Here is a 22,952-nt window from a genome sequence, read left to right on the forward strand (position 1 = left end):
TGGACTGATAAAGAATTCTGGTGGTTTGTGTGTTGGGTCTCTGAGTGCTTTCTGGGAACTGTGAGGCCACTGGGAGTGAGGTTCCAGTAACTTAGAAATCACTGGGGATAATTTTACAGCGGGAGACTCACCCATAAGCAGTTGTGACCCAGTCAGTGGGGGGAGGGTGCTAGTGTAGAGCAACTGCAGGCGGATCTGAGCTGTGCTGGGGATAGACCCTCTAAGTGGCCACATAGTAACCCCAGGCGGGTGGCTAGATGTTTCGTGACAGTGACAAAGACTCACATGTCTGACTCTCTCCCTCTCTCTCTTCAGGCAGCTCAGTACCTTTCCCACAACAGCATTTTCCCTGGAGAGGACCGGAAACCAGTTCTACTACTACTACTCTTTACCCATCTCTCACTAACCAGGTACTGCGTTAACTTTAGGGTCCTCCTGCCCTGGATTAGTTAGCCTGTTTACTCCCTGCAGCTGATTATCTACGAGGAAGGTTCTTCCTGCCCTCAGGCAGGTTGCTGTCCTTCTCCTTCTCTCTCTCCTTTCCTTCCTCCTTCTCTCTCCTTTCCTTCTTCCTTCTCAGATCAGAGCAAACTTTTGACCTCTTTTCCCCACACGTTTCCAAGACTCACTTTGGCTCCCAGGGTATACTGCTTACTGAGTCAGGAGCAAAGGCTGGATCTAAGTCCTGGCATGTCCCTAAGGACTAACTCCCTTCCCTCCTGGAAAGCACTACTGGTGTGGAACACCTCTCATCCTGAGGCCAAGCCAGATTTTTTCCCTTCCAGGGTTCTGTATCTGTCCTAAGAAAGACATCCTTAAACACTACTGGGAAGGGTTTAGAAATTGGGGAACCTGCCCTCTTGGTAATTATGCTTGCCCCTCTCCTGCTGCAAGCCCTTCAGGGATGCACAGCCAGCTATCCAGGTAAAATTCCTCTCCCTTCTTATAGTATTCCCGTATAATCAGCACAGCTACAGATTGGAAATATTGTAAAATTTTGCTTCTTTTGTTTTTTTGATGATATGTCAATACAACCTGTTTTGACTGAATGTAATTTGGTGAAAATAATATATGCTCTAGTCAATAGTTGCCTGGATTACTGCAATTCTCTTTTTAATGGATTGAATAAATCTTGCCTGCAATGCTTATAATTAGTGTAAAATTCTGTGGCCTGACTAATAACTGGAAATAAGAAGTATGACCATATTACTCCAGTGCTGTATCAACTACATTGGCTTCCAGGGGCCAATCGTATTATTTTGAAGATGCTGTCTAGTGTACAAATCATTTTATTTGGGACTTTCCATTTATCTTTCAAATAAGCTGAGAAGGTATACTTCTCAGTGGGTATTATGCTCATCACAAACACTTGCTTCTGCTTCCAGGCCTTGCTAAGATTAAGCTTTCAACAACTAGGAAAATAGTCTTTTCGTACGCAGGACCATCACTCTGGAATTTTTTACCAGATCAACTTCACAATGCTCCTCCTTATTTGTGCTTTCACAAACTTTTAAAAACTTAGTTATTCAAACAGAGTTTTAATTATTTATTTATTTACTTACTTATTTATTGTGAACACTTATGTCCCACAAAATCCCACTGAGGCAGGCTCCATGTGGCTTACAACATTCAAGTGAAATACTATCATAGTAATTCTAGAGCAACAAAGAATAAGGCAGAAGAGGGGAAGGGAGGGAAACAAAAGGATAAAGGGATGAGGAATTGCAGGAGGCCAAGCAGGAGAGGAGTATGATCGATCATATAGGTAGGTCTTTAGGGACTTCTTGAACAGGCTGTGATCGGATAGCTCTCTTAACGATAGTGGTAATGCGTTCCAATAACGGGGACTCATAAAGCTAAAAAATATGTTTTACTGACTTTGTGTTTTATGCAATTGTTGTGTACTATATTTGTAACCAGTCTGTTGTTATTTTTTGTAAACCGCTTTAACGCTGAGGTATAAATGAGGTATATAAAATTAATAAGTCCAATTCAATCTAATTGCAACCACATAAAAAGCCTAATATGAGAAACAGGACATAGGGGTAAAAGAGAAAAAACATGAGGACTTTGCAAATAGAAGTGTGAGTGCCAAATGTCTAGTCCACTGCATGCAAATCTCTCTCATGAATATTCATTGGGGATATCCTGAAAACCTGACTAGCTGGGGTGCCTCTAGGACAGATTTGGGAACCACTGGTCTAGACTTATATTGCATAGAGAAATAGAAGTTCATAAATCACCAAAAGAATGCGGTCAGAGACCAAGAAAGATACAGAAATATTTCCCATTGTTCTGGGCTCCATGGGCCTGATTAAAGCCATTTCCAAGCATACCTTGATAAGCTGCTTGTGCATTTTAGATCCTATTAACTCCAGAAGGATTCTCTCTTTGGAATAATGCAGGTATTGAAGTGAGCACAAGTAGTAAATTTGAGAAACTGGGATCATACTCCACATACCTTGGCTGAGGAGTGAGGTACATTAATGTCATGATATGTGCCAAATTAACCCACCTGGAGACACTGTCCCCAAAATTGTGCATATTTTTCCACAGTTTATAATTCAAAAAGGTATGCCTGCTACCAACCTGAGTGCAACACTGAATTCTGACTCTGTAAAAACTGTGGTGTTAACTAGTTAACTTTTGTCATTTTAAAATTGCATGTCTTCCTCTTCCCACTGCTGACAGATTAAATTCATTGGCCAGACATAATTCAGCTGGTTATGGAGAGATTGTGGCACTGCAGGGGACAGGGATGCACTCAGTTTAATCAGATGGTGGTACTTATTTATTTATTTAGAAGCAACTGTAGCCCATATTATCCAATAATCTAGGCGAGGTTACAGCTAAACTGATCCAAATAAATCTAGTTTAGAAATAGCAAACCTAAATAACCAGGATAGCATGATAACATTAACTGGATAATTTTAACCCGTTATTTTCAGCAGCAGATAAGTGCTGCTGATATCCATTTGGGGCTCACTGTCATGATGACAATTAGCTCTATCTGTATTACGATTTTCTCTCGAGGTTTCATTTTGAACATGGCACTTCATCATCATGGCAGTCAAAATGTGAAATTACCCATTGTGTTTGTGACTTTCCCCTGCTAATGTAAATGGTGTATACCTGAAGTATTACTGGCACAATCAGCTGAGAGCAATTAATTTTATTCCCCCCTCCCTCCATCCACACAAACACACACGACTGAGATTCAGCCACAAAGTCATTATAGAGGATGGAATGGGATAAAAACTATCCTAAAGCTGCAAAATGATAACACTTTCAGGACACACCGTTGCCTCCGAAACATGCCTTCCAGGGTAGCATTCTCAAAAAGGCTCCCTATTCCATATGCAGGATCTAACAGGCAGGCAAAGCTCCAGAGTCTCAATGCATGGATGAGACAATAGTGCAGGGAAGAGGCATTTGGATTTTTTAGGAACTTGGCAACTTTCTGGAGAAGGACATCCTATTCCGAAAAGATGAGTGCCACTTAACTGGGGTGGAACCAGGCTGCTAACATTTAAAAAGGTAATACGGCAGCTTTTAAACCAGAATCTGGGGAAAAACTAACAGTCACTCCGGAACACATGGTTGGAATAAGGTATCTTTAAAGGATCCTATCAAAATAGGTAAATTAGAGCAACCCGACAGAGAGATTACAATAAAAGCAAAAGTAGATCTGGTACCCTTAAATAAAGAACAATCATAGCTGAAAGACTGCAAATTATCCCTGTCAACTGCTAAATAGGTTAAAAATAAAGAGCACGTTCTAAAATGTTTCTATACAAATGCTAAAAGCCTTTAAAAAAGATAAGAAACTTAGAATATATACTTTATTTGGGAGGGAGGGGGATCACATCTTTGCTTGGGGGGATGGAAGGGAGGGCAGAACAACTTCAGGCTACAAAAAGTAGTTATTCAGTGCTGGCACCCTAATAGCTAACTGGGCCACGCCAGAACTGCTTTTTATGAGGTTCTAAATGCCTGTTTAGCTATGCAGGCACTGGCACTGAATATTACTAGCATACAAATAACTCCTGGCTCTTTCCTGGCTACACCTCCATGGCTGATGAGTACTGATATTCAGCGGCACTGTCCAGTTAAATGCCACTAAATATCAAAAGCTAGCCCAGCACAAGTGTTTTACATGGGCAGGAGGCTCTTCTGCCCACTTAAATCACTTTGAATATCAACCCCTTATTAATGAAATATTTTAAATATATGATAATAAATGGTGAGCAGGTCTTCCTGTTTCAAGCATAGTACAACCTTACTGCAAGACCAAACATGTAAACAAGCATGACCTGTACAAAGAAATTAAATCATTCCCCCCCCCCCCCCCCTCATAGGGTCTACACAAACATAATATTTTAATTGCGTATAAGTTATCATATTTCTGGATTGTTTTATTGTATTTTAATGTAGTCATTGTATTATACTGTATTTCTAATGGTGTAAATCCTTTTGGTGCTCCTTCTTGAAGAAATTGGTCAATCAATGTTAACATGAAAGGAAATGAAAAATGTAATAAGTTTGAAAATATTTTCAGCAAAATATTAACGATTTCCCCAAATTCTATAAATGGTGCTCAAAACTGCAAAACAAATTTGGGCGTGTACCCAATTTGTGCGTGCAATTTAATTGAGTGGGGGGGGAGTGAAGTGAAATGAAATATTAATCTCCTAGAGACATGCCTGCCTGGAGGACATCCCACAACAGGAGGTGTCACTACAGGAGAACCTACCACACGCTACAGGAGGATGTGCCAGGACAGAAGAACAACCCAACGCTGGAGGACTTACCACATTGCGCATCTTGCTAAGTGCTATTTTACAAAGATGTGCGTGTAAATATTTTAGCGTGTTACTGGAAAAGGGGGTGTGGCCATGGAAGAGCATGGGCGGGTCAGGGGCATTCAACTAAAGATGTGTGTAGTATTATAGAAATCGAGGGATCTTGCGCCCAAAGTTGGACATGGATTCTGGTGCTGTGTGCTATTCTATAAACGGTGCCCAACTCGGAGCGCTGTTTATAGAATAGTGCTCAGTGTTAATTTTTTTTAAACCAAATTTGGGCGCCATTTGGGCGCCATAAACGGATTAATGTTTAATGTCCTTATGTTCCCAAGAACTATGAACTACTTATATTATTTTTTAACATCATTTGGGCTAGAATTACTCAGGTCTAATGCCATTAATGTGCATTATTAGTAAATAGATCCCACTGCATAAAATGCGGCCTGTAATAGTGTGTAGCATATTTTACCATGCACTAATGCAGTAGTGCACATTAGTAAATCCAGACCAAAGACAATAATTCTTAAAAGTGCGGCTGAATTTTGATTAAAATTTTAATCATAATTAATCACAATTAAAGATATGTTATTTATTTATCTATTCCCCCCCCCCCCTGCAGTTCCTTCTGACTCTGGGCAAGTCACTTAACCAGTCCACTGCCCAGAGTCACAAGAAACTGCAGGGAAGAAAACAAAATAAACATACCTTTAATTGCACGATTCATTGCGATTACAAATTTTAATCAAAATGTAGCCTAAAAAAATTAAAGACTAAAAGTCATGAACAGATAAGAAATACAAAATACAAATTGAAAAATTACAAATTAAAGAATCTAAAACAGTATGCAGAATAGCTATAAACAACCTTACAGTTTTCACAGCCTACTCAGAAAAGCAAGCCTACTTAAGGGCCCTTTTACCAAGCCGCTCTATAAAGTGGCCAGCACTGTTGTCAGTGCGTGGGTTTTCCATGCGCTGCCGCCTCTTTTAGTGCAGCAGTAAAATGACCGCATTTCCATATATTTCTTTAATGACCATACACTAATTACCCATTTAGCGCATGTCCATTACCGCGAGAGTCCTTACCTTCATCTATTTTTTTGATGCTAAGGGCTCCAGTGCACCAATGTACCCATGCTACCCAATTAACACAGGGCACACCTACTCTCCGCCCATAACCACACCCTCATGCTGAAAAGTACAAATTATTTTTTAGCACAGGATTAGTACACACTGATGGGCACACTACTGCGGGATGACTCAGCGTGTCCCATGGCAGTGCTTTTTCGCTTCGTGGTAGGCACACTCTAGTGCCTACTGCGCCTTAGTAAATGGGCCCCTAAAAGTATTAGAAGATCTTTCAAATTTAAAAGTACATTTTTTCATTTACTCTTCTTATATTGAATCACAAAGAATTTGATATAATGGCTCCGAGTTTCATATCTACTTTTTAAATTCATATGTTTCTCCTCTAATTTCCATTCTGCCCCCTACTCCCAGACAACCACTGCAACTCTTCGCTCCCTATCAATAGGTAATTCAGGACTTTAAGGAACTCAGAGCCACTAGGCCCAGCTTTTCTTACTAATCCAAGCATAAAGAAAGATATAAACTTTTACCTTTTATAGATTGTCTTATGATGATCATTTTATTTTTCTTGTGGTATCTGTATTCTAGCACCTCTGTTTACTAAGCCGCACTAGCAGCTGCCATACACAAATGCAAACTTTGACTTTCACTTTGAATGGGCTGTGTCTGAATTGCCGCGCAGCTTAGTAAACAGGGGGATAGTGTGTGAACGACAGTAGCCAGGGATGAAACCTGGAATGTTGAGGTTACTGCTCAGAAGTTACATTAATTGCAATTTTATTTTATGTTACTTTATTTTGATTAATGTGTTGAATTTGATTTCTTAGTCTCTTGTAGGACCTGACCTTTTCTAACATTTATGGTGTTGCTTTTTCTAAAGAGAATCCACAAAAAGTGGAGAACTCAATAGATCCCACGATGCGTGAAATGAAAAATAAAAAAGGTGGGAATATAAGCCAGGCTATCCAAAGAATGGAACCAAATTATGTTTAAAAAAACAAACAAAGTTTAATAATTTCCAAACAAATAATGATATAACAACAACACATAAAAGATGACTCAACACAACGTTGTGTTTCGGCCAAAGAGGCCTATATCAGGAGTCTTATTGATCAGGTTGAAATGAAAATAACACATCAAAGGAATCTCAAACAGTGGATAAAGGATTCCAAAGATCTTGCAAATAAGATCTTAAAAATGGTCTTGAAAAAGACCGTTGCACAAGTGAACCGTCTGTCTGTCGCAGTGATCTTATTTGCAAGATCTTTGGAATCCTTTATCCACTGTTTGAGATTCCTTTGATGTGTTATTTTCATTTCAACCTGATCAATAAGACTCCTGATGTAGGCCTCTTTGGCCGAAACACAACGTTGTGTCGAGTCATCTTTTATGTGTTGTTGTTATATCATTATTTGTTTGGAAATTATTAAACTTTGTTTTTTTAAACATAATTTGGTTCCATTTTTTGGTGTTGCTTTTTACCATCATATTTTTAATTTGTATTTGAATATACACCGCTCTGTTGTACAACTGTATTAAGGGCTTCTTTTACAAAGCCATGCTACCAATTCCTACGCGGCAAATGAGAGGAAGCCTATAGGAATTGAATGGGCTTCCTCTCATTTGCAGCACCAAGAATTGGTAGCGTGGCTTAGTAAAAGGGGCCCTAAGGGGGTCTTTTACTAAAGATTAGCGTGTGTTATCTGCAGCAAGGCCCATAGGAATAAAATAGGCCCTGCTGCAGATAACTTGAGCTAATGTGTAGAAAAAGACCCCCTGAGAGCGGTATAGTGTGTGCGGCCTGTACTGAACTCTCTTCGGGCAATGTAGATGGCATGTAGATATATGTCGCTTTTACTCTACATATACCTCATTCGATCACTATACAACCTTGTATTTGTTATCAACCGACTGGGCAAACGCCTAACCGTACTATGTAAGCCACATTGAGCCTGCATATAGGTGGGAAAATGTGGGATACAAATGCAGCAAATAAAATAATTAGTAACTGATAAATGAACCATAAACCAATATTAGGAAAATTCGACCCCTTCCTACATATGGTCTGATTATGTGCTAAGCAATTTTTTTCCTTTTCATGTCTGAAGAAAAAAAATCCACTTTGCACATCTAGCTCCAGTTATAGAAGCAACTTAAAGCTAAGCAAATATGTAAAGATGTAGACAGAACACAGTTTTTTGTTTAAACGTAACTCCTGTAATTGAAAAATCATCAGAAAACTTACTGAAACTGACACTTCTGGATTGTTCTTCAGCTTGCCCAGTATGGTGTAGCCATCCACGTTAATGCTAGCTCTGGGGCTTATTTTCAAGGTTTCAATCAGGAGGCAGTCGATGGAAAGAGTAACCGTCTCCTTCTCCACACTAATCAAAATCTTGTGCCACTGGGAGTCGAAGAGGAATGGCAGTTGGGAGAATGTGACAGAGTGAAGGCGTGTGTCCAGTCCCTTGTAATAAAACTGAACTGACTTGGTTTGCCCATTAAGCTTCACTGCCACCTGCTCATTCCCAATGGAATCCAAAATCTGCCAAATGGTCCAGTGCTTCTGACGTGTGCTGCCAGGCATCCGGAGAGTGACAAGAAAGGAATATTCATTGGGAAATCCACCGGGATTTAAATATCTGTACAGGACCAAAGGACAGCACAAGATGACAATGTTAGTATATTATGGTAATCTTTAGAGTCAATAATAAGGTAAGGCAGATAAGAGTACTAATCTAAACGTCTCAGGATTGTGAGGCGGCATGCCATTACAGGATTGGACGATTACAGGGTTGGGTTTAATCTCTCAAGCACTATACAAGTCAAACAACTATGGAAGGTCCAATTTGTCAAAGGTTACCTCACATTTTGTGCCAACGGCAATAAAATTGTAATAAATTTAACCCTCCCCCTCCCAAGTGCTCTAGTGCTATTTTAAGATGGATATTTTTGATTGAATTCCTTACATTTCTAGATGCTCCTGAACATTTAAACATGAGTCTACTTTTGGGAAACTAGCACCTCAAACCACCTTCTAATTAAGAAACTATAATATCTCTACTCAAGTAAAAAGATATCTCTGCTGCCCATAATTCATATGCAAACTCATAACTCATAGATTCAAGCTCCAGTATGATTGCAAGAATAAAGGACTGAGCCAAGGTACAGAAGATGTTGACCAGTTATAACTGACTGATGACAACTGAATTAAAAACCGTGATATTATTAATATGATACAAAGTTATGTCTGTTGCTAGGAAACTGCTCGCAGCCCAAAAGTGAGGATGAGAAATAACTAAGTGTCATGAACTTCAGGTACATGTGTAGTTTCATTATTAGAGGGTCTAATCAAAACCATATTATTCTTTTATCTTAATAAATGATATTCCTTTAGAGCAAAGAAGGTATGTTGTCTATACAACCCATTCCCAAACACTAACAACCATGCTACTTCACTACAATCTAGTATTAGTTGACTGCAGGAGTGTGCTGGTAAATGTTTAACAATGGGCTCTTTCTCCGGGCTCAGCCAGCCCTGCAATTGGGGGGGGGGAAGGGTTGGACTGGCCGGGTCAACGCACGCCTCTCTTCCCTACCCCCCCCCCCCCCCCCCCCCCCCATGCGGGCACGCTAGGCATACCTTTGCTGGCTGGGATGCCGAGCCCCATCAGCTAAAAAATGGACTGCCACCACTCTCCACTGCTTGTTTCTGGCTCTGAGCAGTATGCTGGGACTTCTCATGCTGGAAACAAGGAGCGGGGAGCAGCAGCAGTCTATTTACTTGGCTGGCAGGGCTGAGCATCCCCACCAGCAAAGTAAAAGAGAATTCAGGAGGGGACCTGAACCCACATTTTGGGAGCCAGTTGTTAAAGTAGCCATGGGGGGGCCTACTTTAACAACTGGCTCCCAACATTCTTAAAAACTTAACAAACAACTCTCATGAGCCCGCTTCAGCACACCACTAGTTGTCTGTTAATTACATACACCTATAGTGTATATGCAGTAAAGCACAAAGTCACAACAGAGTGCCACTGAACACACTCAAGTGCATGTAATTATGCTCAGTGCAGAACAAAGCAACATACAAATCAATAATCAAAAAGGTTTGGCTGGACAGGAGAGGCTCCTGTCTGGTTAAACCCCGCTGTGCTTGCTATGCCAGTATATTCAGTGGCACTCAAATGAATAGCTCCTCTGACTGGCCATTCCCTAACCAGTTAGGTTAGAAGCAGTCCGGCAATGGAGTGCGGGCAGAGCCAGCAATTAACCAGTTAGCAGTGATATTCAGTCTGCTAATTGGTTAAGTGAGTGGATAAAGTTAGGACAGTTGAAAGGCAATCCTAATTTTCTCTGCCAAGTTAACTGGGAACCAGTCTCAATATTGACTGGTGCACGGTTAACTTCCAGGTTGCTGCACTAACCCGAATACTGAATGCCAGAGGCTGTACATGCCCCAACATTGAATAATTGGGGTTAATTCAGCCCACGGCTGTGAGCGGCTTACGAACTGCTTACTGCCGCAGGCTAAATACTGACCCCATAGTAGATAATAACAGAAACAGGCCATATGGTCTGCTCATACTGCTAATAGAATATCCCAGTCACCAGTCACAGTGATCACCTGTAAGATTTTCTCCTATTCGGGACACTTTTATTGTCTTCTCTTTTGATCTCCCCACCCAAATATCTATACAAGATCCTCCAGCATCTGCTTCTTCCATGCCTAAGCAGAAAGCCATGCAACACTGCAAACAGCCAGCAACATCTGTGTGGACACAGCCCAAACATCTGAACCCCTAGATCCCCTGCATACATCACCAGGCAGACCCTCTATGCCAATGCCTATGTGCCTGTTAGGACATTTAAAACTGTATATTAATTAATTTGATATTTGTTTTACAGTTTATTTATTTATTTATTTATTTATTTATTTATTTGGATTTATTTACCGCCTTTTTGAAGGAATTCACTTAAGGCAGTGTACAGTAAGAATAGATCAAACATGAGCTATAGGCAATTACAGCAGTTATACTGTGCTATCCACTGTTCTAGGCAGTTTACAATGAGGGGCATTTTCAAAAGAAACGTCTAGATCAGAATTTGGACGTTTTACAAAGACATCCAAATTCCGAACAGGAAAGAAGGTCATTTTCTAAAAAGATGGAAGTCCTGTGATTTGGACGTCTTTGTTTTTCGGCCAATATAAAAAAAGAAAACGTCCAAGTGTAAAACATCAAGCCATTGGGACATAGGAGTAGCCAGCATTTTTAGTAGACTGGTCCCCCTAACTTCCCAGGACAGCAATAGGGCACCCTAGGGGGCACTGCAGTGGACATCATAAAATGCTCCCAGTTACACATCTGATCATTGCTCCCTTACTTTGTCTGCTAGGCCCCCCAAAACCCACTACCCCCAACTGTATACCACTACCATAGCCCTTATGGGTGAAGGGGGCACCTATGGTGAGTTTTGGAGGTCTCGCAGTTTCCTCCACAATTGTAACAAGTAGGGATAGGTTGGGTCCACCTGTCTGCAGTGCACTGCACCCACTACTAGATTACTCCAGGGACCTGCATGCTATTCTGATGGACCTGAGTATAACATCTGAGGGTGACACAGAGGCTGGCAAGTAATGTTCTTAATCACAATTTTTGGGAGTGGGAGAGGGTTAGTGACCACTGGGGGAGTCAGAGGAGGTCATCCCTTATTCCCTCCAGTGGTCATCTGGTCATTTGGGGCACCCTTTTGTACTTTATTTGTAATAAAAACAGGTCTAGCTTAAAACATCGAAGTTTTAGTCCTGGACTTGCTTTGTTCCATTACGGCTGAAAGACGTCCAAGTCTTAGGAACGCCTAAGTCCCGCCTTGAACACGCCCCTGGCACGCCCCCATGGGATTTGGACGTCCTTCTGATGGACTTCAGAGAAAGACGTCCAAAAAGAGGTTTTGATAATACTGTTTATGTGAGATAAACGTCCAAATGCTGACTTATGTCACTTTTTGGACGTCTCTCTCTTTCAAAAATGAGCCCAAATATAACATACATTATCATGACTGCCTTGAACTGCCCCTAGGGGCAAGTGCTGCCTGTAAAGGGGTGGGGGAGTGGAGGAAAAAATGCTACCTGTGGATGACCCCAGGAAAAAAAAAGTGCTGCCTGCTTAGGGGAGTATTTTAAGGAGGAAGAAAAAGCTGTGATTTGGAGGAGAAAAAGGAATGGTGCTGGTGTCAGGCCTAGGGAGGGGAGAGAGAGGGAAAGTGCACTCTCCCCTTGTTAATACATGTGAATTTGAGAGGGGGCATAATGAGAGAAAATTCCTATGGTGCTGGCTCATTTCAGTTAAAAAATATATCTTCATTGTTTTGAAATGCTGGCATCATATTCAGCATTTTAGTCTAGTTTGTGTGTGTGTGTTGTTGTTTTTTAAATAACCATAATGAATATGTATGAGATGTATACATGCAAATGAATATGCTAATGAGCCAAGCCACACATCCCCCAAATGAAATGGTCAAACTACGCCCATGTCCACCCCCAAAATGAGGTGGAGGAGGAATATAACAAGAGCCATAAGAACACCCACGCCATCATTGAGCACACCTTGGCCAACTCAAAAACGGATTCAGATATCTCGACCGTTCTGGGGGAGCTCCTGTACAGCCCTGAACAAGTTGCCAAGATATTCATGGCCTGCTACATAACTTTACACTCTAAAGAAGAAAGCCTCTGTCAGATGACACACAGCAGCGGCAGCAGCCAGAAAAAGAGACAAGGGACCACACTAGCTGGGGGTCCACACCAGACAAAGACTCATACAGACAGGGCCAGTTTTAGACATTGTGGGGCCCAGGGCAGAAATTAAGAAGGGGGACCCTGATCCCCATCTCCCCCGATCTCCCCACCTACATTGCTACTACACAGTCAAGGCATCTCTTCCCCTTCACCCCATCACAGTCCATCTCCCTCCCTTCCTCTCACCTTGCAGTCTACTTTAAGAAGTTTATTTCCCTTCTCAGAGGCACCCCAGTGCAGCAGCCACTCTCACAAGCTGCCTGTGGCTGTCCCAAAGCTTTCCTTCTCTGCCGCAATCCAACCCACCCCCCCCCCCCCCCCCCATTCACAATTTCCTATTTCTGGCTGGGTGGATCACAACAGAGGGAAAGATTTGGTGCAGCTGCAGGCAGCTTGGGAGAGTGGCTGCTGTGCTGGGGCCCCTCTGAGAAGGGAAATACATTTTTAAAGAAGATCAGGGTGGAGGAGATGGACTGTGGTGGGGAGAAAGGGAAGAGATGTCCTGACTGTGTAGTAGCAATGCAGGTGGGGAGATCATGGACCATGGGGCCCCCTGGAGCTGTGGGGCCCAGGGCAGTTGGCCTGTTTGCCCCCACCCCCACACGCCAGCCCTGCAAACAGACCAATTTTCACTAAAGATAAGTGCAGTATTTTTATTTGTGCTCATCATATCTTTTTCTAAACCCCCACTTCCACCACCACCCTCTCTTCCCCTCTTCCCCCAGCACACATACCCTCCCCCAACACATATCCCCACACTCTCTTCCCCAAGCACTCACGCCCCTCCCCCTCCCCACAGCACACACCACCACAGCATGGTAATTAGTTGCTCACAGCCTTACCTCATCCTTCCCTCCCCCAGCCCTTCTGTAGACCATCTCTCCCACCCCTCTCTCTACCTGCTGGGGATGGTCCAGGCCTTGCAGGACTGCAGATAATGTCAGAGTTCTCCCCTGTGGGGTTGTCACTGCCCTCAGAGGTACTAGTAGATGCAGCTGACTGTGCTGGCCCTTGGTTGACTCTGTGGCTGAGCCCAGCACCCAGCAAAGCAGTATGTGATGGCCCTGAGGGACCTGCCTCAAGGCTGACCACCGGCCTGGGGTCTGGTGAGTCTCATCTGTGGCCATTTGGATGGCAGTTGCTTCTCCACAGCTGAGGTAAAGGTTGCTGGGAAGCTGGGCTGGGTGGTGCAGGCACTGGGGTGGAGGGTGGTGCCGCAGGAATGGTGGCCTCTCCAGTTCCACTGTGAGTCAGGCTCCTGCTAGGTGGGTAGTGTGTTAGATAAGACCTGACTGTAATCACAGAGATCTCACCGGATTCCCAGAAGCTGCTACAAAATATTGTACCTAGAATCCCGGCTCTCCTGCTGCATGGTACACAGCTCCTGCAGGCAGTCCTCTTGAGCTTGGATCCTCTGCTGCTGAACCTGCACCCCCCTCACACAGCAGCTGTAGTTTCTGGCAGTCAGCCAGCTGCACATTTTGTGTCAGAGTTTGGTGGTCAGCTGTACAACCTGTCACCTGTGGTGGGAGAGTCCCTTACAGGCCAGCTGTGGCTCCTCAACCTCTACAGGGGCATCTGGTATAACCAGGCGGGGGGGAGGTGGTTTTCAACTAGTAATTGGTCCTCCTTTTTATCCTTCAGGTGTCTTCAGCGTGTCCTTCTGCTGTCACAGAGCCTTCCTGTGACCCCTCTGCTGCCACTGAGGTGCCTGTGCTGGCTGCTGGCTCCAGCCTCTGCCTTTAACTTCAACTAAGAGTCCTCGCCTGCATAGGGAAAGTAGGAGAAATGTGTCTATTGCACTAGCTAACCTGTCAGTCTGCTGCAGCCTTCCTGAACCTGTGAACTCTTATACCACAGGTGATGAGGACTGCCATTGTCGTGCCATCACACAATGTATGCCTCCACATACCACACTGCAGAACACAAGGGCTATGATGCACTGTGAACCTCAGAAACCAGGATGCCAGACAGCCGCACAGCCAGGTAGGAAAAAAAGAAAGGATAGTGGAAGTGGTCTGAAGGTCACAGTGAGAGAACCACAAAAGCCTTGAAAACAGAAATAACCACTGTTCGGTGACAGATTGAGAGGGAAGAGTGGGGGAAAGGCCCCCAAAAAGTAACAAACACAGCAGGACTTGAACCAGTGACCTGAGTGCAGGGCCGGTCTTAGCAAGTGCGGGGCCCTATGCAGACCAATTTGGTGGGGCCCCATCCTAGCCCCGCCCCCACTCCAGCTCCACCCCATTGATAATATTATTCAATTTTTAGAAAATTTTTTATTTATGAAATTTCAAATAAAGACAAATGAAGCTAAACTTGTACAGAAAAACTGAATGAAATAATAAGCACAATGCTATCATGACCCCCCCACCCCCCCCCCGAAATTATTCAGTTCAAGTCCACTACAATTAGTTCCAATTCTCATAACCCCGGGGGGGGGGGGGGGGGTCAGAGGTGTGGACACACAATCTCTCCACTGCAAAACACTATACACAAACTTGTGCAAAAACACACTCATAACCTTACCAAACCATAACAGCACTAATTCCATGGACAGGACGAGAACAACCTTATGCGTGGAAAGGCAGAACTGTAATTACACCAGGCTCTAAAACACCAATACACTACCTCGTGAAAAAAAACAAAACAAAAAGGGCTGCAAATGCTACACGCTAGCAGGATACTGCACCTTGATCACACATGACACAACAGATATGAAGGCAAAATACGGAACTGAAAAGTTACCTCAAGAAATCAGACTCAGCATGCAGCAATACTAGAAAAATTGAAACTTACATGCAAAATATCACAGATGCACATTTCCAAAAGCTGACATATTCCAATTAATAAATTCTGAATAAAATACTTTTTTCTACCTTTGTTGTCTGATCATTTGTTTTTTCTATTCGCTTTGGTCCCACTGTCTTCTGTTTTATGCAGTGTCTTCTTTCCATTTGATATTTTTTCTCTCACCATGTCCACCATCCTCCTGTGTCCTTATGTGTCCTGTCTACCATCTGTAGCCCTGTCCCTATCCTTTCTCCAGTTTCAGCATCTGCCTTCAAAATGTTCCGATCCAGCTCTTAAATTCAGCAATTTCCCCTCCATGCATATCCAGCATTTCTCCGCACTACCCTCCTTCCATGTACATCTACTTTCCTCCCCTCCCCTACATCCATGTCCAGCATTTCTCCTATATCCCTTCCCCTCCATCCATGTGCATCTCCTTCCTTTGTCTTTCCTTCCTTCCATTCCTGCCCAACATTTCTCCTCTCTCCCCTGCCCTCCATGTCCAGCAATTTCTCCTCTCTCCCTGGGCCCTGCCCTCCCATCCATGCTCCTCTGTCCCCTGCCCCCTCCATTGATCCCTATCCAGCAATTCCCCTCTCTCCAAGAGCCCTGCCCTCCCCTCCCATCCATGCTCCTCTCTGGCCCCTGCCCCCTCCATTCATCATCCCTATCCAGCAATTCCCTTCTCTCCCTGAGCCCTACCATCCATGCCCAGGTCCTCTCTCCCTTGCCCTTCCGCTCCCATGTTCAACTGCCTGCCTGTCCACCCTGGCGCCCTTTTCTTCTCCCCCCAACCAAGGATTTTTCTTTTAAATTTACCCTCCATCGCCGGCATCCCACAGCAGCGTGCTTCACTGAAAGCGCTCCTCACCTCCCGAGTCCCCCTGACGTCTCGAGGGCGGGACACTGAGAATGAACAAATCAGGAAGAGCTTCTGCGTTCTGCTAGAGACGTCGGGGGGACTCGGGAGGTGAGGAGCGCTTTCAGTGATGCACGCAGGACGCTGCTGTGGGATTCCGACAATGGAGGGTAAATTTAAAAGAAAAATCCTTGGTTGGGGGGGAGAAGAAGAGGGCGCCAGGGCGGACAGTGGCGGTAAGCATGGCACGACGGCGCCCTCCAGCCATGCTTACCGTCCGTGTCGGAGTCGGACCGGCCCTGGGAAGAGGCTGACTGAGGCACGCCGCGCGGGGCCCCCCTAAGCGCGGGGCCCTATGCAGCTGCCTCGGTCTAAGACCGGCCCTGCCTGAGTGCTCCCACACCTAGGCACTAACCACTACTCCATGCTAAATTCTTAGGACATGGCCCCTGATGTCAGCCTTTCTGCCTGTAGTCTGGTGTGCCTTCTTCCTTCCTCCCCCACCTGAGAACCTGTAGTACAAATAGGCTTTTCCTATCAGACCCTCAAACTGTCCAAGTTTTTGGAGAGAGGGTGATGTAGAGAGAGCAGGCAGCACATCTTCATTCCCCCAACCTTACCTGATTCCCCAGCCTGTGAGGAGGTGTCCTGGATTCCCAGGCCACGGACGCTCTCCTTGGGAAGAAGCCTGTACACCATGCACTCCATAAGGGTGAGGTTCACAGTGTCCTCATCTGGCGGGTTGGCTCCAGCCTTGCGTTTCACCTCCTTCTTCAGCTGCCTCCATTTCCTTTTGACATCCTCTAAATCTCAATTTGAGTGGTGGATCCCATTAAGCCATTGGCACATTGTCACCCATTCTTGCTGCAGTTTCAGTTCTGCACAAACTCTTCAGTAAATGGTGCCACATCTACCCCATCTACTATACATACCCTGGCTAATATTCAACAGTCTTCCAGTCCTTTTTTCAATGAACATCAAACAAAAGTCTTAACATGTCTGCTATTTCCTTGATTCCCTTCACAGTCCTTTTAGCATTCACGTGGATGGAAGATGTACTCAAAACCAAGAGTATTCATAGTTTCCAGCACAGTTTTATCACTGAATCGTGGATAGCTGCTGTGATAACTGTCCAAGAAACAGGAAGTGTCAGGTTTACTACTGTTTGTTCAGTAGTGACATCACAGAACATTGTGACAGCAGTGAACTGTAAAAATTTGAACTGCCAGTTGTTAATGGGGAGGGGAGAGGGAAGGGAATAGCAGTAAAAGAGAAAGAAAACTTGTGACTTAGTGAAAGGACTAGGAGAGAAGGGGGGAATACTTGTAGGTGGCTGAACAATAGCTTTATCACTCAGCTTCAGTTCTGGAAGGAGAAGTGGAGTCAGGCCTGATTTTACTCTCATTGTAGTTCATATCTTGTGAGCAACATGACAAGTCTGTGCATGCAGAAAACCAGGACCAGCTCAGCTTCTCGCCACAGAAATGAAGCTCTATGATGATAGTGAAAAGAACACATTTTCTTTTACATAGTAACATTTTCCCATGATTTTTGACAGGCATTTCTACTAGCTTAATAATACATATTCAAGGTTTTATTTACTAAATCTAGGTGGCAATTCAATAAAGGTTGCCCAAATTTGGCACTAAAATGCAGGGCTCTGAGCGTGAATTCTCTAATGGCATCTGGGTATCCAGATTCCATTATAAAATAGAGCTTAAGTTGGCATTTGCAAGCCAACATTTAGTTGCTAATCACTTATACCATATAAAAGGCAGGCATCAATGTTAACACCTAAATATTGCACTTTTCCATGTAACTTTTACTATTCTATATGTTATGCACCCAATTGTGCAATCCTCCCATGCCCTGCCCATATGCATGCCCCCTCTTGTAGTCGTATGTTTAGAATACCACATAACACATAACCAGAACTTATGCATATGAATGCAACATTCACATGCGTAAGTGCTAGTATTTCCATAATCTCAGCAGGCAAAATGTTCTTTTGTTTAGGTACTAAGATTATAGAGCTAAAGGGTAAATGCCTAACTTTGATACACTCTGACCATCTTTCTTCCTTTTCTCTTAATTGATCTAGTAGTTGTATGGCTCCTGGAGTAAACTAGATTATTAAAGACATGCCAAATGGCCCAATTCCAGGAGAGGGGTTTTGGACCAGTCTTAGATTTCTGGCAACCTCATCCTGATGCATTATAGGACCTTCTGCCCTGATTTCCAATAGGTAGTCAGGGGCTATTAATACCACAGTGAATTGGGATGTAATTTCAAAACTGAGACTCGCCACAAAGTCTCCCTCCTGGAACTGGGTACCTTGGCAACTCTGTTATTCTGTAGGCAGAGAGGGCTTTGATTGTTTTGTAATGTTTCATAAATGTCCATGCCTGCAATGTAAGCATGGGTTGTGCAATATACGCTAGTATTTTATAAAGTAGACATCTACATTTTTTTGTTTAAGAGAGAAAGTGTTTCCCTGTGGAGAGTAACAGCAAGGGTTGAGTTTAAGTTTAATAAAAGAAACTGGAGTGAGGTACACAAGGTCTTTGGTTGCTTGTACCCCTCCCCCCCCCCGCCAGGACCCTTGGGAGTTTTGGGAGATCCTGGAGTGCCATAAATAAATACAGGCTGATTTTAAGAGATGTTGCTGCCTCTTTGAGCAGGGACTGTCTTTCTTCTATGTTTGTGCAGCGCTGCGTACGCTTTGTAGCGCTATAGAAATGCTAAATAGTAGTAGTAGTAGTAACTGGGAACAGAGAAGGAGAGTGAGCTGCAGGTGGACAAGGGGAGTCCATCTTGGGATTAGGACCGGGGAAGCCTATCCAAAGCCGGAGTGTAGCCCTGAGAGGTGCACTGCTGGAAGAAGGGCAGCCTAAAGGTTCTGTGCCAGAAGTACGTAAGTACATAAGTAATGCCACACTGGGAAAAGACCAAGGGTCCATCGAGCCTATATCCTGTCCACGACAGCGGCCAATCCAGGCCAAAGGCACCTGGCATCTTAAACTCTTAAAGGAGTTGGATTTGTATCAGGAATAACAGAAATAGCCTTGGATTTATTCCTGTCATGAAAGGATGGGTAAAGGACAGGAGGGATGTAAATATGTACAGCTGTGAATTACTTGGAGAGATAGAAAGAGAGTATATAAAGAGTTTGAAGTGTTGACTGCTGGTTGCAGAAGTTCCAGTAAAGTTGGTTTGTATTTAAATCAAACTCCAGGAGTGCAGAGTGATGTTTTGCGAGAGAGTGAGAACGTCTCATACAGTATCGTAGTTCTTAAACACCCAACACCCTGGATTGCTACTCTGGACCATTGACCCACTCCCAAGGTTCGACTGCAGGCGAACTGGAACTATGAGTGTGATGTGTGTGGTCCCCTGACCCCAGCCTCAGAGGCATAGCTAGATGGGTCCCCAGGGGAGCAGCCGCTCCTCCCAAGCAGACTTCAGATGGCACCTATTTTTCGATCTGTCATGTTTAAAATACACGTCAGCGTCTTCAGCAGTCTGCTCTCCGCTCACCCTATGCCCAGCTCATCAGACACAACACTTTTTGTAGATCCTGGTCCAGGTACCTACCCTGAAGAGCTTAGCTGGCATCCTGAACAGGTCAAGTGAGACCAAGATTACAAAAATGGTGCCAAATGTGTGACAAACAGCGCTCACCGGGGATCCTGTTTTACCAGAAACTGCGTTTTTATCTTTTACACACAGGAGAGGAGAGACTATATGTTTTCCCTCCAGGCCAGGAGGTGGCATTGGAGCATGGGAAGAGCAGGTGTCCAGCGGTACCAGAGGAACCCAGGAGGACAGGCCCCAAGCTGGGGAAATGCATCTGAGGGATCGCTCACACATGAGTGACCAGGGTGTGTTTGGTGGGAGAACTGATATGGACAATATGGCTGCCGTTCCCATTGGTGGGAAATGGCACCTGAAGAGGAATTTAGCACCCCAGTTGCACCAAGCAAGGGGGAGCATGCCCACATCATTACGCCACGGACAGAGTTTCCGGTGAGCATGGAGACCTTGAAATAAAAGACAGTGCCCGGGGCTCGGAGTTGTACTTGACGGGGAACAGTATGAACTGGAGTAATGTGGACTGCTATGTCATTGTCTGAGATTCAGTAACGAGCAGGACTCTTTGCCTGTGAGAGTGAGGGAACTTTCCACTGAGGGAAAGGGAGTTAAAATGTAAATGTGTTATTGGGGTGTCCAAAAAGTTGAATGGGGTAAATGTTGTTTCTCTTTCTGGTGAGGAGGAAGGAACCACTTGCCAAGGGGAGGAGGACAGTATAATGATTATAGCTGGTTAATAGGGGAATGTTGTGAATATAATGTGTTTTGGTTGAACGTGTTATGTAATAAAAGAGGGTGGTATGAGAATGTTATGGCCCTCTGAGGCCAGAGGGAAAATGATTTTATTTGAAGGGAAAAGAAATCAGGTTTCTTTATTCTCTAGCTAAAGGGCTAATGCTATCAAAGTGGTTCACAATAACAAAATATATAACATTATAAGAGATTATGGAAAAGAACTACAATAATCATAGGAAAGAAAAAGAATTAAGGGAAAGAACAATGGAGAAGAGAAGGAAAATAGGACAGCCAAGCAAAACAATTGTCAGCAGGAGGAAAGAGGAAAGACAAGGGGTTGACAAGCAGAGTATCATAGTCACAATCAATAATCCTAATTATAATTTTTTAGTTAACTGAGGGGAGTGTAACCCCCTGGGAAATGTCTGTGCTGTATAGCAGTGGTGGGAGAATTTTCTGGGGGGGGGGGGGGGTTACTGTGTCGATGGGAATTAGTAGAGGGAGCTAAGGTGCAAAGAGCTGCAATTCACTTCAGTAAATATTGTTGATATTATGAGACTATGAATGACATTGTTTATACATGGGGGCTGAGGTTTGGATAGGATAAAATCATCTGCATTACTGAGAGTATGGTCTTTGGTTGCCCACACCCCCAGCTGAGACCATAAAGTTAAGGGGATGTCCTGTCCTGGTGTAAGAAGCAGGGGCTGCAGAAGAAAGAAAAGCAGATTGTCTCTGCTCAGTAGCAGAGGCAGACCGAGGCAAAGTCACCAGGGTTCTAGGACAAAGAGATTGGAGACCCTGAGAGCAAAGCAGATGGGCGACCTCCTAGAGACTGAGGTGGGTGAGTGAGGTGGATGAGAAGAACTGCACCTCGTGGAAAATGGACGAGGAGGGTCCAGGTCGCAATTGAGTCTGGCAGCTAGAAAAGAACTCAGCGGGACATTACTGAGAGACAGTAGGCTAAATCCTCAGTCCTAATAGATTCAATCCTGTTCTGCCCAGCAGGAAGGGATTGAGCCTACTAGGACTGGGAGAAATAAGTGTGGATGGGAGGAGAGTATTCAACCTGTTAACAACTTGGATGTGTTTGCTAGACTGCAAGTTACAAGAACTGTTCATACGTGTTTCCATATTAACTAAAGTTGAACTGTTTGGGGTTTTTTTTTTAATCCGGTATGGAAGTGAAATTTGTGGAGCAGAACTGACTGAGAGACCGAGAGGTGGAGGCAACCCCCCCCCCCCCCCCCCGGCCTACTGAGATGTAACCTGGCCCCAGTCTACACCCAGCTCATCAGACCCAACACTTTTTGTAGATCCTGGACTGGGTACCTACCCTGAAGAGCTTAGCCGGCATCCTGAACTGTTTGAGCGGGACCAGGGTTACATCTAGATTGTACTTTGTGAAGTCCCAGTGTACAGCATGAATCAGAGTACTTGCTGTCAATACTGTAACAAACAGTCATCCACATGATTTTAATATCAATTTTGCATCATACTGAAAGGTACAATAATTTGTACTCATGAATTAATCAGATCTTCTTGATATGGCTTTGCATTTTTAAATGACTTGAGCAGGCTTGTAGTTTCTGAAAATCCTTTTGAATATATTTTTAGTGCTTACGCTTTGTAAGATGATTCCTGGAGAAAGAGGTTTCAGCTAATCCATACAGTCTGTTATTAGTTCTCTGGCACTTCTAGCAAGTTACATTTGCAGTACAGACCATAGCCAGCATCACTGATGTGTAAAGAGACTTCTGGGATAAGATCGTGTCTAGTGAATTTTTGAAGGATTTTGCTAACCATATTTATTTAACTACATTTTGCTCACACTTGCTCCATCATGGCCTGAGATGAGTTACAACATATACACTGAACTGAAATATAGGCAATCAATAAATCCTATATATTAAATAAGAATGAAAATAAAACAACTCGAAAATCCCCATAAAGCAGTAAATCACAATACAATTATAAACCCAGTGAAAGTAAAATAAATCTTCCTAATTTTTTTTAACGCCTTTTAAGAATAACCCTGCTTTTATCTTACACCGAATCAATGTAATTGTAATGAAAGAGGATTCCACCGGAATAAGCCTGCATAAAAATATTTTCTTACAAGGATCCAAGATGACTTCCTAGGAGAAGACTGCACAACTATAGTTCCTGAGTAAAGGTATTTTTGCCTTCCAGAAGATAACGCATCTATGATGAGGAAATGGAAAGGCAGAGCCAGGACCTTCCCTGTGGGTCCAATGTCTGTCAGAAGTCAATCTAATTAAGAC

The 22,952-nt window shown here is 43.7% G+C and overlaps 1 protein-coding gene across 1 annotated transcript in view; it reads right to left on the reverse strand.

The window, feature by feature from the left end:
- Window positions 1-22,952, reverse strand: part of COL9A1 (collagen type IX alpha 1 chain) — a 285,908-nt gene that overhangs the window by 243,207 nt on the left and 19,749 nt on the right. The window contains exon 5 of the mRNA XM_030199004.1: window positions 8,139-8,535. Coding sequence (XP_030054864.1) covers window positions 8,139-8,535 — 397 coding nt within the window. The remainder of the gene's footprint in view (window positions 1-8,138; window positions 8,536-22,952) is intronic.

This window comes from Microcaecilia unicolor, chromosome 3, assembly GCF_901765095.1.
Source record: "Microcaecilia unicolor chromosome 3, aMicUni1.1, whole genome shotgun sequence".
Classification (NCBI taxonomy): Eukaryota; Metazoa; Chordata; class Amphibia; order Gymnophiona; family Siphonopidae; genus Microcaecilia; species Microcaecilia unicolor.